This window comes from Lynx rufus, unplaced genomic scaffold (assembly GCF_022079265.1).
Source record: "Lynx rufus isolate CCGP_SWC_20201006 ecotype Redwood Valley unplaced genomic scaffold, mLynRuf1.p SCAF_27, whole genome shotgun sequence".
NCBI classification, from domain to species: Eukaryota; Metazoa; Chordata; class Mammalia; order Carnivora; family Felidae; genus Lynx; species Lynx rufus.
The window spans coordinates 5,361,518-5,377,044 of record NW_025814842.1 but is presented as its reverse complement, the minus strand read 5'-3'; the positions used below and the strand labels follow the sequence as shown (position 1 = coordinate 5,377,044).

At 45.3% G+C, this 15,527-nt stretch overlaps 1 protein-coding gene across 2 annotated transcripts in view; it reads right to left on the bottom strand.

Moving 5' to 3' along the window:
- LMTK2 (lemur tyrosine kinase 2) overlaps positions 1 to 15,527 on the bottom strand; it is an 82,472-nt gene that overhangs the window by 55,857 nt on the left and 11,088 nt on the right. For both annotated transcript variants that reach the window (XM_047089101.1, XM_047089102.1), the window contains exons 2-3: positions 5,161 to 5,285; positions 1,939 to 2,083 (exon numbers count right to left, since the gene is read on the bottom strand). In XM_047089101.1, coding sequence (XP_046945057.1) covers positions 1,939 to 2,083; positions 5,161 to 5,285 — 270 coding nt within the window. The remainder of the gene's footprint in view (positions 1 to 1,938; positions 2,084 to 5,160; positions 5,286 to 15,527) is intronic.

Below are 15,527 nucleotides of genomic sequence, written 5' to 3'. Positions count from 1 at the left end.
AATATTCTGGCTACTTTGTCAAATTTGTTTATGGTGTCTTTTACCATACAGAATATTCCATTTTATGAATCAAATTTGTCAATATTTTCCTTTATGGTTTCTGCATTTAGTGCCAAGCTTGGCTAGGCCTCTTACATCCCAAGATCATAAAAATATTCTGTGACTATTCTACGCAGAATAGTCTCTACGCAGAGAAATCGAAAGTAATTTCTTCCTATTAGGAAGGAATTTAGGGGCGCCTGGGCGACTCAGTCAAGTAAAACAGTCAACTCTTAATTTCGGCTCAGGTCATGATCTCGCGGTTCATGAGTTGGAGCCCCACATCAGGCTCCTGCTGACAGTGTGGAGCCTGCTTGGGATTCTAGGTCTCCGTCTCTCTCTGCCCTTCCCCCGTTTGCACAGTCTCTCTCCCTCTCTCAAAATAAATAAACTTTAAAAAAAAAAAAAAGAAAGAAGGAATTTAGAATAGAGGGCTTCAGAAACTAGAAAGGCGTATGAACATAATGGGGATGGCTGTACGGGTCACTACCATTTCCGCTGTGTTCGCTACAGGGCTCTGGTCCATCCCCACTATGCCTCGGACAGAAGTCATGAGGCTCTTCTCTGCCGCACCTTCTTGCCCACAGTGAGGGGTCAACATCATCAGACTTGGGGGAAGCCAACCGGATGCCTCTCCGGAGGGTCTTCCGAGGAGAGGGAAGCTCCTTTCTTCTGGTAGTAAAGCTACAAGGACACGAACCCGGCAATGGCAGCAGCCACACTCCGAGCTGGCGAAAGAAGCCGGTGTGTGGGATCTAAGCCGACACACACAGAGGAGACAAATGAAAGATGGACGAGAAGCGCGATGGCGTCCAAGTTCCCAGCGCCAGTTGTCTCCACGGTCAGCCTCACCCCTACCCTTCCCCATTGCCTGGTTCCAAGTGTCCGAAGAATCCCCTTTCTATGTACACTGATCTGAGTTAAGATTCTATTACTTGAAATCGATTCATGGGTGTTAAGACTCCAGGATGGTAAAGGCCCTAGAGAATTCTCTCAGGGCTTCCCTTACGTGTAAAGGAAAGCCTATTATCGAGTAAGCAAAGACAGGAGAAAATCTTTCCATTTACGGATACGTGCCCTTAGGTTACTTAGGTTATCCCCAGGATATCCCAATCCTTTTAAATTTTACTATTTTACTTTTAAATTTCACTATTTTGGTCAAAGCAAGGGTATTATTATTTACAAAAATTAAAGGTAGATACTACGTGTTAGCTTTTTAGTGTTGCAAAAACCACCAATACTAAAATTTACCAACTTTACAAATGTTTCATATGAAATGCACCAGCTGTGTCATGTTTCACCTGACTTTTCCCTTCAGTCACGCATGCCTCCAGCAGCACAATCCACTGCGGGGTGCGCACGGCCCCACGCCCACACCACTGGGCGCAGCACCACGAGGGGCAGGAATGGCCCCTCACAGAGAGAAGAGCCTCTCCCGAGTGGCCTCAGAAATCCCTGACTCTTGAATTGCTAGTATTTCTGTTCTAGAACAAGAAGCCAATCGATCTCTAACCAAACCTCTATCTTAGGATGAAAAATCAATCCAATTAGCATATCCGAATAAACCCCTCCTCCCCAAACACAGGACATCCCCGGAAAGACGGCAGCATTCTACTCAGCAAGGCAAGCTGCGTCAAGAACTAGCAGAGAAGCCTCTCGACCCAAGGGAAGGCCAGGAGCTCCGTGGGAGAGTTCCACTTCAATGATCGGAGGCGACCAGTTTATTCCTACACCAGATCTAGGGTCCAGAAGGAAAGGACTCAGCTTGTGCAGGCATGCAGTGGGCCCGACCACTACATACAATTCGGCTTCCCCAGAGAGCAGAAAAAGAAAGAAGCAAGCAGACGAGACAGGCGACCCAAGTATTTGGAAAACATGACGCCGGATGCAAGGCCTTACCTACGGAAGGCTGGAGCCGCGACGGAGCTGGTAGGGAGATATTTGGTACTGAAAGTGTGAAAACTTCTGCTGGGGACTGGACAGACGGAGTGTCTTCTGCTGGTGGTGTGAAATCTATCTCATCATCAAAATTATCTTCAAATTCCTAAAATAAGAGACGATCAATGTTATATCTTATATAAACCAACGTGAGAACAAATATTAAGAATACATATGCTAACATCGGACATGAGAACATTGACTCACTCACTCATTTGAAACATGCCGCCTTGGGTTTTTTCCCCCCAATTTGCACCTACTTGAGTAAAAAGCATATGTAATTGTGCTCTCCAACACCAAACGGCAGAATAAATAAGGTTTAATAAGTTATACATACTTTGTATTAAACTTTTTCAACTGAAAGCTTGAAGTTAAATGCAAAATTGTCTAAAATGACCACGGAACTTCAAGTGGAAACACTCTTCTGGTCTGAAATTTTGCTTTTAAGTTACCAGAACTTAGGCTATTCTTTTTTCTTTATTATTCATTTTCACAGATCCCTTTGCACACGGAATCAAAACAGATTCGTTTTATTATAAAACTACATGCTCATTTCTAATTGCATTAGAATTGTATTCTGCTATGATTTCAATCAAAATAGGGACAGTTAAAGACCCAAAAACGGTATTTTTGAGGAAGTCCTGTTTCTCTGCAAAGAGTAACTATGGGAAAATTACTAAGCTGTGTAGAAAAACCATCAGGACGTGAACGACGGTCAGTATGACACTGTGTAGCACATAAGTACCTTCGACACACTAAGAACGTCTGGTTTTCTGAAGATGGCAACCTTAAAACCGAGGCTGCGCCCATACAGGTGTGAAAATCTTTTCAGTGACTCAGCCAGCAGAGAGCTGTCCTGACTCTTGCTGTTATCATTCCAGTGAGCTCAGTCCACCCTGGTGTCCATGTTAATTCCACGTTCATACAGATGACAATCAAGGTCATTCACTCACTCAGATAATTAATGAATATCACCCCACCAAGCACCGTAACAGAGGCTGAGAATAATCTGCGAACAAGACCGCTGTCCTTTCCTCTAGAGAATATCCTTCTTTTCCTTTTCCTTTTCTGCCACCTCCCCTTGCTACCCCCACTAAGCCCCGGGAAGTTATAAGGGTCGATCTGTCTGATGGGACATGTATGATCTCACACGCGTGTGGGAGGACACTATTCTCACATATGTCACCTATGCTGTCAAATGCATTAGGACATTACCGCTGTTTTTAACGGGAGGGTGTAGGACCAGCGAGGTGCTGAAACTTCAATCTCTGAGGCACCTCTCAATGGAAGAGCTTTGCTCAATTTCCCCTCTGGACATTCCTAAAGCTTCTCTCGTTAAAAAAGACTTTTTACCCATCGCATCTACTTAAAAACAATGCCACTCAAAAGTCTGGCAGCAGCATGATAGACCATTAGGCAGCCGATGATTCTAGAGACGCAGAGAGGTAAAACAGCGTAATAATAAAAATGAGGCTGGTGAGAAGACTGGGTCGCTTTTCTAGTTATGCCAGCAAGCTGCCCAGATGCACTCAGGAAGTCGCTTCCTTTATCAGGCAGTAGCCTCCTGGTCTGTAGCGTGACTTCCAAGGGTCGAAGGTCTCTAACGCTGCAGTTCTAAATCTAAAGGCGTGGACACTTGTCTTCAGTCGTGGCTTACACAGCTGGAGAGGATCCTGTACACACTGTGGCCCAGGGCCACCTGTACCAGAACCACCTGGGGAAGCGGATAAAAACACTGCTTCACAGAACCTACATCATAATGAACTCCCTGGGTCAATACTGAGACCCAGTTGGGTCAGAAAAATCTAAGGCAAGAATGAGGCATTGTGACACGTGAGAGTGACTGGATTTTAGTTTCAGCAACACTGATCAGTCTTTATCTTTGTCCCCAGAAGACAAGGCGTCTGTACACAGTCCCTCGGCAAGAATGATGGTCAAGGGACAGGTTCTCTGCCCACCACTGTGCACCCCCGCCCCCAACCATGTGGTAGTCAGTAAGTTCCCATGGAGGTGTCTATAGTGATTCCAGGACCTGGGGGCCAAAGCTGTGGATTACTTAAGCCCACACGTTTGGGGTAGAATCTTCTAAGAAAAATGGCCCGTGCTAGTCTTTTCCTGCAGCCTTCCTGGTGTGTAATGTTAGCATCAAGCCAAAAGGATAACACGTCTCCTCCTCTCTCGGGGCTGCCACCAGACTCAAGGTAAAGAAAACACAGAAACAGGGGTGAGGCTCTAGAAATAAGGCTGATGTGTCCACTAGCAGGAAGGTTTTAGCTAGAAGACAGCACCCGCCCCCCCCCGCCCCCAATTTGAACCAGTGGCCCTCAGGGCCCCTGGGGACAGCTCCAGGACAACCAGCAGGGCTCCACAGAAAGATCATTTTCTCTCATGCATTCCTTTTGTTTCTCAAGTCTTCCTCTTTATCAAGTATTCCCCGGGCCCTAATGTACACCAGCAGGCACGTGGGAAGTTCCAGAGCAGGATATCCCAGCTGGTTTCTGGCAGATTCCACCCATCTGCAGCTACAACACCAGCCCTTCTATAGTGTCTCCCCACCCCCCGCCACACACACACACACCCCCACCAGAATTTCTAATAGGCAGGATTCTTCTTTCTTCCCCTCAAAGAACTCGAGGGTTCAGGTAAAATGAAAGATGCGGTTTCTCATACACAAAACACACTGGGGCGTCCTTTGGCCTCAATAATCTTAACCACCACAAACTCACCAGCATGCTAAAGTTCAGGGGGAAAAAAAACCAGCCTGCTCTTCCTTATAGGCTTTATAGCAAGTGAATTCAATCACACTTTATTCCTCTCCTAGCGAAAATTAAACAGGCAAGTGGTTATTGTCAATGATGCTCTAAAGCAGGGTCAGCAAACTACAGCTGCTGGACCAAATCCAAACCACTTATTTTTGTAAATAAAGTTTTACTGGCACACAGCCACAACCGTTTGGTTTCACCTTTTTCATATCTGTATCAATGTAGCGCTACCATGGCAGAGCTGAGAGCTGAGCAGCCTTGACAGAGGCCGTATGGTCGACAGTATTTACTATTTACAATGGCAGGATATATTTACTATACAGCCCTTACAGAAAAAATTGGCCAGCCCCTGCTCCCAAGGGACTCCAATGATCAAGGTATCAGAGGATGATTTTTAAATGTCCCCACCATCTGTGCTCACCTTGAAGTCTATTTCCGGGTCCTTACAGCAGGATACACAGTTTGCAATTAACACTATTAATATCATTAAACTGCACACAGACAGGATCACAAAAGAGGAGGAAACTTCTGCAGCAGGTGCCTCCCCTGGAAAGAGAAATAACTAATATTAACAAGACGGACATTCCAAGATCAACTTTACTTTGCAAACTTTACTTTACTTTGCAACTTTACTTTGCAAATCAACTTTACTTTACATATTTTCCACCCAATATAAATGGGACCAAGAGTTAATAAAATAATGCCTAGATGCTCAAGATAAGGCGGATGATCAATCCAGGATAAGGAGTCAGGGTTTAAAAAAAAAAAAACAACTGAATATGGAAATAACCTTAGATTTACGGAAGAGCTGCAGAGACCCTCTAAGCCCCACCACACACCCTTCACCCAGCTTCCTCGGACATCAACACCTTGTGCCCCACAGCAGTCACCAAAGCGAAGCCGGTAACCTGGGGCCATACTACTAACTGAACTTTCAGCTTCAAGTTCAGCTTCATCCGGGTTTCACGGCGGGTTTCACAGCTTCTGCCGTTTCCTCTTTTTTTCCAGGCTCCAGCCCAGGCTCCCAGGGCTGTGCTTACTCATCTCACCCCCTCCGTGGTTCCTCAGTCTTCCCCCGGGTGTCATAGCCTGGACACCAGGGAAGAGCGTCGGTCAGCATTTTGTACAATGTTCCTCAGTCTGGGTAGCCTGATCCCTTCTGCCTGACTGACTAGACTGAGGTCACGGATACGTGGGAAGAATCTAGAATATCACAGGGCAAACCGCCCTTCTCGTCACATCACGTCACGAGCACACAGCACTGGCACAGCTTACTCCGTGACATGAACCCTCATCAAGCCACTTGGCCCAGGTGGCTTCTGCCAGGTGTCACCACTGAGAAGTTACCACTTTCCCCCTTTACATATTCCTTAAAAGTGGGTCACAAAGTCCACGGCACACTCACAGAGAAGAGGATTTAAGCTGTGCCCCTTGAAGGGAGGAACACTATAGAATCTACAGACATATGTCACCACTACCAAGGTAATTAATATTTGGGAGACACTTTGAGGCTGTGCAAATACCCTGTGTCTCCCTGAAGTTTTACACACTCATTTTCACATTTGCCATTGCGTCTTAACCTGCAGCAATCACCACTACAATGTTCTAATGGGTGATCGTCTATGGCCCTCATTCCTTCTACATTTACTACGTGGGATTCTTCCATAAGGAAGATCTGTCTCTTCTCCCTTAATTATTTGTCTGGTCCTTTATTTAGTTATGGACTCACAGATATTTATTTTCTATTCTTTGGGTTATAATCCATCATTAACATTATTTTATAGCTTGAAACATTGCAGCTTTGGCCCCTGGCAGCTTTTTCAAGTTGACTACTGGGTCTTTTGGACATGCCCCATCTTTTCTCCAACACCTCCTCATGGAAAGCTCCAGGCTTTTCTTCTATTTTCCCTACTCTCCAGCTTTAGAATCAGCCACTTCTCCAAGGAGCCTTGGTCATAATAAGAGCTTTCTACTAGAGCAGAGGTCTGCAAACTACAGCCTGGGGCCTGTTTTTTGCATGGGGGGGGGGGGAGAATTCCAGCGTAGAATGACTTTTACATCTTTAAAGGAGTGTTTTTCAAAACAAAACAAAATGCAACTTTACTTTCGGCCAAGAATTATCTGGAAAACATCCTATTCAACCAGAGCTATTCTGAAGCTCTTCTTTTGCCCAGTGGTGTTTGAATAAGAAATAAACTACCCCCGCTCCGCCCACTTTTTGGAGCTATAACTGACATACCACACGTAAGTTCAATGTCCCAGTGCACCGAGGGGAAAGCAGGGACACAAGTTAAGGAACAATGTCACCATTTTCCTGAAGTGAACCTGGAGCACCTGAAGAAAACAAAAACTAACCCAAACTCCTATGTGAGCAAAAGAGGTTCTTGAATATAAAAATGACCTCGGCGAAGAGCAGAGGAGTCTGAAATCAACTGCAAACAGAACCCAATGCCTTGCCAATAACAAGAGGTCCCTCTGTGAAGGGACAAGGCTGAAACCCACATTGTTCCACGTGGGGCTCAGGCTGGCTGAAGCCTTGCTCAAGTCTGCACTTAAAAATAACAGTTAACCAAAGGTTGCTAAGGATCTGCAAGTTCTAAACCAATAAAAATCTAAAAGAGGAAAATCCACACTTCAGACACGGAAAGTAAATTGGAGATTCCTCTCGAAGTCCAGTGTCACGAAGGGCAAGAACTCCCTAAGCGGACACCTGTGCGCGTGTGGACAGCTAAGTGCGGGGCGGACCCCGAGAGCCAGCTCTCTGTCAACGGCGACCTGGAAGGAGGGGACTTCCTCTCTCTCTCTCCTGGCAGCTACCTGCTCTCTCATCCCGCCGGGCCTCGGCTTCCCACTGGTATTCATTCTTACAACCTTGTTGCACTCCCCTGACTCATATAATAACGATTAAATATGACTCCTGAGGCTTATACAGCAAAGCACTTTCATATACACTGCATCTTATTGATTTTTTTTTAAGATGCAGTTTTTGTCCAACCACATCTTAACATGGGGCATCTTGCACAGGAAAGCAAGCTGGTTTACACTGGCATTTCTTGTTTCTTAATGGCATAAAAATAAGGGTGTGTCATAACCCAACGTTATCTGAGATTTGATGACATATAACACAATTCCACTCAATCGTCACAACATCTCTGAGGGAATTCCATCAGCTCCACATCGTACACGAGGACAATGACAAGGCCAAAACACTCAGTGGGAAAGCGGCAGGGCCAGACTCTGGGTTCAGGGGTGCTGAGAATAAGTCCCCCTTGCTTCCCTGGCTACCACATTGTTTTGCCTCAAGGAGGCTGACTTTTAATTCTTGAAAACAGCCTAACCTAAGTACTGTGAACCAAAGTCCATCGTTGCTGATTAAAAGTTCATACTTCTGGGACTCTCCTCCAAACTCCCCCAAGTGGGTATTAGTTTTTTCCTCTTTTTTCACCCACAATTTTTTATGATCACATACCATCTATTTATTGTACAATTTGATCAGAACTGCCTGAAGGCCAGCTCAATTATCTGATTCACAAAACTGTCTTCTGTGAGTCACCAGGTAGGCATGAGAAGCCAGACTCCTGCTAAAAATAGCTAGTTACGAGTTTTGCCCTACCTCGATAACGATAACGTACTTATTTCTGCTAAGACACTGCAGGGGTGTCTGCTCCCCAGTACTCAGATTTCTTCCATTTACGTGAGGTCTATTCAACCGCAGTGTCCACCAGAGCCACGGAAAGGCCTCTACAAATTACTGCTCAAGAGGAAATGTTTGCAGCTGTACCACTTTTAAAAAGTACTTTATTTACTGAATTTTTCATTAGTCCAAAGAATTGTGCTAAAAAAAAAAAACAAACCAAAAAACAAAACAAAACAAAAAAAAAACCTCTACATACCAATGAAGGAAACACTTCCATAAAATGAAGAAATCAAACCAACCTGTGACAGGCTGGAAGGTGAGGTGGGTTTGCACAAACCACAGAGAGGAAGTAAATTCTGGTTGTGGGGAACTACGACTAAAATCCCCGAGTCCCAGCGGTTCAAACTACAAACTGAGCCCCGGAAGGTTCCTGATTGCAACTGCTATGTTAGGAAACTACAAAGAAAGATGGCTTTCCTTCAATAGTCTGGGCCTGCAGCGTTCAGAAATGCATAAAGCAAACCGATATCCTACTATACAGCAAATCGATAACCACAGGAGTGTCTCCCCACTTTTAGGCTGCTTTCCCAATCACAAACCGAGAACAAGGATAATTAGAGGTTTGGAGTAGTATGCTTCCCCAAGACACCGATTAAAAAAATAATTGGCATCTCTAAAGCACGTTCTGTGAGTTATCCTTGTACAGTTTTTAGACCATTTTAATAGATATCTGGTCCTTGATTTAATAAAGCAGAAAACCTGAGAAACTCTAAGAAGTGGGTACACATTGTCTGTTTTATTTATAGACAGGTAATTTGGAGAATGCAATTTCTCGGCAATGACTACGAGGTAAATCAGGAGGATTACCTGATTATTAATTCAACTATTATAAATCCCTGCCCAGAACCTCGATCAGAACTTGAACACACATGTAATTAATGGAAGAGTCACTTGTGAATCCATTTTTGGATTAAATAAAAAAATGTTTAAGGTCCACAGATAAAAACAAGTGATGATACGTGCAAATCCATTAGGGACTGAAAATGCTGATATTTTAATTTTGTTATTCCTTCTTCAGGCACTAGCTGACACACTTTTACAGAGAAATTTCCTCGTTATTTACTAGTTTGCTTATCCAGAGGTAAATTCAAACCCTCTAATCCCAGGACTGGTTCCTTTGGCCACCACTCCCCATTCTGAGGCTATGTAAGAATGGTGTTTACATTTTTAAATAGTTGTTAAAGAAAAAAAAAAAAAGAACATTTCATGAATGTGACATTTTAGACCAATAGCTAAATGCAAAGAGAGACAACAACCAGATATTATGTGCCTTCTGATGGGAAAATACCAGCCTATATCCGACCAACCCTCTAGACCTAAATACCAATTTATAGGAAATAAAGAGAATCATGGAACATACACACAATACCACCACCAGAATTTAATCAGCGAAGCAAGGGTACAAGAAACGCTAAAGAGGAAGAACTGTGTTGAGAGAGACGGCGAAGAGACCGAAAGAGATTTGAAAAGACGTAGCAACCAACTGCACTGTATGGGTGACATCTGAATCATGATTCACACTCAAAAAAATCATGACACTTGAGACAACTGGAAATGTGAACACTGGTAATTGACCATATTAAGGAAGTATGACTCATTTCTCCTAGGAGTGATAATAATAATGTGATTATGTTTTTAAAAGGAGTCCTTACCTTTTACAGATAGTGACCTAGTTAAAGATGTCCGGAACTTGCTTCCAAACAGGAACAGCACGAGGGGAGTGAAAGCGATGGGGGTAGCATGGAAAAGACAGCCAGGAGCCTGAGTGAAAGCCCTGGGGAAGTCAGTATGGCAATGTCCGTCTAGTCTTGCACAGATCTGTATGTCTGAAGTTTTCCATTTATTAAGCAATTTCTTCACATCCACTAAAATATGAAGTTTAAGCAGAGGGGCGAACTAGATACAACAGCTTGCAATCTGTACTCCTGTGTATCAGCTTGCTAGAGCTGCTGTAACAAAGTATCACAAACTAGGGGGCTTAACCAATCCTGGAGGCTACAAGTGCAACATCAAGGTGCCAGCAGGTCTGGTCCCTCCTGTGGGCTGTGTGGAAGGATGCGCCCCGGCCACTCTCCTGCCTTCTGGGAGACGGCCGTCTTCCCCCTGCATCTCCTCCCATGGTCTTCCCTCTGGATCCGTCCCCGTGTCCAAATTTCCCTTCTTTATAAAGACGCGGTCATGTGGGATTAGGGCCTAATAACCTAATTTTAACTCGATTACCTCTGTAAAAGCCCGATCCCCAAATAGGGTCACACTGAGGTAACGGGGGTTAGGATGTCAACATATGAATTTGAGTCAGGGTGGGGAGGGGGGAATACAATTCAAAACCAATTCTATGATGCACGTTTGAATGAAAACAAGAAAAAAACAAAAACCAACAGCTCAGAACAGCGTGTACACAATGCTACCCCTGGGGAACGGTGGTCACCAACAGGGAAGGAAACCGGGTGGCTGGGGGACGAGGAGGCGCCCTTATATCCCTTTACATTCTTGAATTTTGTACTGGGTTTTCCCAGTTTTCTTTAGCCTGCCGTCCAAACTCCTTAACAGGCCCCAATATCACTCATGGTCGGCGACCACCTGCCCTCCACACTGGGCTCTCATCACCTCTAACTCCCTCCCTGCACCTTGTTTCATCTGCCATGAGCCTCTCCCAGTCCTTCCAGGCAGGCCCTCTGCCCCTTTGGAGTCTGCAAATTCACATTCTCCCGGACCAGGAAGCTCCCGCACTGACAGCACGGACAGCCTCCCTCCACTGGTTCATCGTCACCACTCAGATCTCAACTTGGAAACCGCCCCAAGGCCCCACGGGTTAGAGTGCCCACCTCTGGAGCCCCCAGCACGCTGTTCGGTCCACCGCAGGGTTTATCACACTGTGTATTTTAAATGCCCAAACGTCCTCCCCGCGAGACTGCAAGCTAAACGGGGTCAGTGACCAGGACTGGACACTCCAGCAAGGACTCCAGGGCCCAGGACAGAGAGCCTGGCACTCAGTCAGAAGGGGGAGGGGGTGGGAGTCAGAAAGATGGCAACTGAGGGGCCAGAGAAAAGGAGGAAAGACGGAGAGAGAAATCCACAATTCATCTACTGGTTACCAGAAGAAACATGCTTTCAGGGTCAAACAAGGAAGATTATGAAAGCAGCATTCCTTCGACAATTTTATGCTCTTATCTGGCAAAGATTTTCCTCCCATTACTAGTCACACTCCAACTGACACCGACACCGTGTTGGGGTGGTTCTGACCCTTCCCACTATTAATAGTTTACCACTTACTGCCCAGGTCACAGAGAACTCCCACATGCTTTATTTACCCGTTTTGCAACTCATGTTTAGGAGTATAACTATTTTCTTTAAGGAGTAAGTTTTCTCAAAAAGTGGATTTCCCCCTACTTACATTCTCCTGTGATAATGAGTATTTATTCACACCTGTGCCCTCCACACAGTTCATTTTGCTGGAAGCTGTCCGAGCAGAGTCACTCTGCCGGCAAGACAGGAATTGAAAGGTGCCCTCTCCTCCCTCCACAGGAGCCCCCAGGAGGTGCTGGCCTGGCGGCGGGGGGGTGGGGGGGGTGGGGGGGGGAGCCCAGCGCATGAGCAGGGCTCCACTCCCAAACTGGTGAGAGAAGGAGGAAAAGGAAAAAAAAAAAAAAAAAAAGGAATCCTGACAGATGCCTTCTAAGATAGGACACTAAATTTGCTTTTGGGGCGCCTGGGTGGCTCAGTCGGTTGAGCGTCCGACTTCGGCTCAGGTCACGATCTCAGAGTCCGTGAGTTTGAGCCTCGAGTCGGGCTCTGTGCTGACAGCTCGGAGCCTGGAGACTGCTTTCGATTCTGTGTCTCCCTCTCTCTCTGCCCCTCCCCCGCTCATGCTCTCTCTGTCTCTCTCTCTCTCTCTCTCTCTGTCTCTCTCCTTCAAAAATAAATAAAAACATTTTTAAAAAATTTAAAAAAAAATTTGCTTTAGTCTCAACACTGTGTATTCATGTGCCCAGGCCACCATTACAAGCCACCGCACCCCCGGCGATTTAAACAACAGAAATCCACGGTCTCACGGTTCTGGAGGCTGCAAGTCCAAGATCAAGACGTGGCAGGGTTGGTCTCTTTTGAGGCCCTTCTCCTTGGCCTGCAGATGACAGCTGTCTTCTCTGTGCCTTCACGTGGTCCTTCTGTTTGTGCACCCTTCGTACCTCCGCCTGTGTTCAAATTTCCTCCTCTTATGAGGACACCAGTTGTCCTGGATTAGCAACTAAGGAGCTAATGGCCTCGTTTTAACCTATTCACTTCTTTAAAGACTTGACCTCCAAACACCATCACCTTCCGAGGGACTGGAGGTGGGCTGGGTTTGAACCAGGACTCGACGTGGCCCGTAACGCTGTACGTTTGCTAATTTAGGAACAGCATCCCCAGTGGCAGGGGACCCATCTTGGGCAGCACATGCTGCCTTCCTCCCTGGGTCCTCAGACCGGGAAGCAAGTGCCACATGTGTATGTCATTGTGCTGTTCTCTCTTTTCTCTACCCTCTGGCCTCTGGAAATTCACATGAGAGATTTTAGTGGCTACTTAACAATGAAAACCGCTGGCCACTGGGCTGACTAGACAAAGGGAGCTCAGTACAACTCAGGGAAGCTAAGGACCAGCCATCTTCCAAACTGGTCCTGACACAAAGTCCACTTCTGAACATATAGTTTTGGCTTTTTTTTTTTTTTCCTTTTTTCCGTAAGGGTAGGACCAATAATTGGACCTTTTCCAGTATTCTGACAAGTAGCTTCACATCCTGGAGACCTAGGAAAACGAATCATCATCATACCACTTGGGGGGAAAAATTCAGACGAACACCGCAGATCACGTATTTCTGCTTAACACCTCAAAATGACAAACCCATCTATCATAAAGGTTTCCTTGCACAGAATCTTGAGTCACTAACTGTTTTCCTTGCCTCCTAGTATAACACTACATCTATTTATAATAACATTAAATAATCTAGAACCTCCCTAATGTAATCTAATACTAAAAGGAGAAAACAGAGCATAGCGCTAAATACACTCAACCACACAGAACAGCAAAGAGTGCATTGATCTAGTTGATGAATCAGAAATTCCACAAAGACCCCGAAGCCAGAATATCAACAGCCTAGAAAAACATATCGTGCTGTGTCCTAATCACAGACAGTGAAGTGTTCTTTTTGTTCGAAGATGATTTTCAAGGTCAGCCAACCCAACCGTTCTCTCGTACTTGCAGAAAGGTTACATAATTTGAGTGCTGACTGAATACCTGTGAACATGATCATTTTATGTGACATTGCTGTTTCTCTTTGCCTATTCCATCAGACGGTTATCAAAGATTCATTCCATTCCAATTTTTTTTTAATTTTTTTTTTTTTAACATTTATTCATTTTAGAGACAGAGAGAGACAGAGCATGAATGGGGGAGGGTCAGAGAGAGAGGGAGACACAGAATCTGAAACAGGCTCCAGGCTCTGAGCCGTCAGCACAGAGCCCGACGCGGGGCTCGAACTCACGGACCGCGAGATCGTGACCTGAGCCGAAGTCGGTCGCCCAACCGACCGAGCCACCCAGGTGCCCCAATTCCATTCCGATTTTAAAAACACTAACTAGGATGGAGACTACCACAGAAGAGCTAATCTAACATGGTAACAGCCCGGCCAAAGCAATGTCAGGTTTACAGAACTCTGTCAGACGACAGTGCTCCTATCCCCAGGGAAAAAATGGCAGGGATGGTATTTTATGAACTACAATGTGAACTAAGTTGATGGCACAGTTCGGTCGTGGAGCAATCCACAGTTCTTTCTGCAGTCCAGGAAGGCAGCTCAGGAACAGGCAGCGTCTGGTTCCACAAGCAGAAACTCAAGGCCAGCTTCCCAGGGCTTCTTCCCCCACAAGGGGTCACTTCAGCGTACCACTAACATCCAGGGGAAAGAACACTGTGTCTTTCCATAGGCCTTCCCTCTGAAATCTGTAGAAATGCACAGGTAGTCAATGGCAATACTGGATTCAGGCACTCAGCCAACACAATTTCTGCACGATAGGATCCACGGACGGGAGAGAACCCTAAACACCCTAGAAAAACCCGTCTACCTTTTTCTTTAAGTTTTCCTATAGGACTCTGATATAGAGTCTATGGTCTCAGAAACTTTCTGGCTTCCTATGGTCTCAGTGAAATTCTTGCTAATATGATTGAATTGTATTCTTACTTAGGCAATGCGTCTTTCTTTCTCTTACTTTCTCTCTTTCCTTCTGTATGTATGTATGTATTTAGAGACCACAAGTGGGGGAGAGGGACAGAGGGAGAATGAATTTAAATAAACTTAGGGGCACCCGGGTGGCTCAGTCGGTTAAGCGTCCGACTTCGGCTCAGGTCATGATCTCGTGGTCCATGAGTTCGAGCCCCACGTCGGGGTCTGTGCTGACAGCTCAGAGCCTGGAGCCTGGTTTGGATTCTGTGTCTCCCGCTCTCTCTGACCCTCCCCATTCATTCTCTGTCTCAAAAATAAATAAACGTTAAAAAAAAATTTCAAACAAAAATCTTTTTAAACCAAAAATATTTTTATCACCTTTAATTAAACAGTACAACTTCATTTCATAGGTGGAAACTAAATTGTTATTCTTACAAATTGTTTTTTAAAAAGTTAAATATGAATGTGGATACTGAGCCTCATTATATACAAGTCAGAACTTGAGTTTCCTAATTTTCAATAAGGAATTATCTCTAGTCGTTCAAGGATCTTCTATATGACAACTATAGTTAAGTTTCATCTCCGCATTTTCAGACAGCGAACAGAAACGGATATCCAGAGGAGAAACGATCGGAAATAGTCTCTGCATGCACACCACACAAAGCAGTGTTCCAAGGGTACAAAGCAGAGCACTTGGTGAACAGGGTGGTCTGGCGGGTAGGGTCCCTCATCAGGATTAGGTCTGCCACTGAGTGGCTGCTGGGACCGAACTCACCACACGGAATGGCCCTGAGCCTCAGCGCCTTCACCTGTAAAGTGGCCGGTCAGCTTTAAAATTCTCTGTACGAGGACTGATCATTCTAAAATTGTATGAGTCTACCAAGTGCCTGTACGGTTA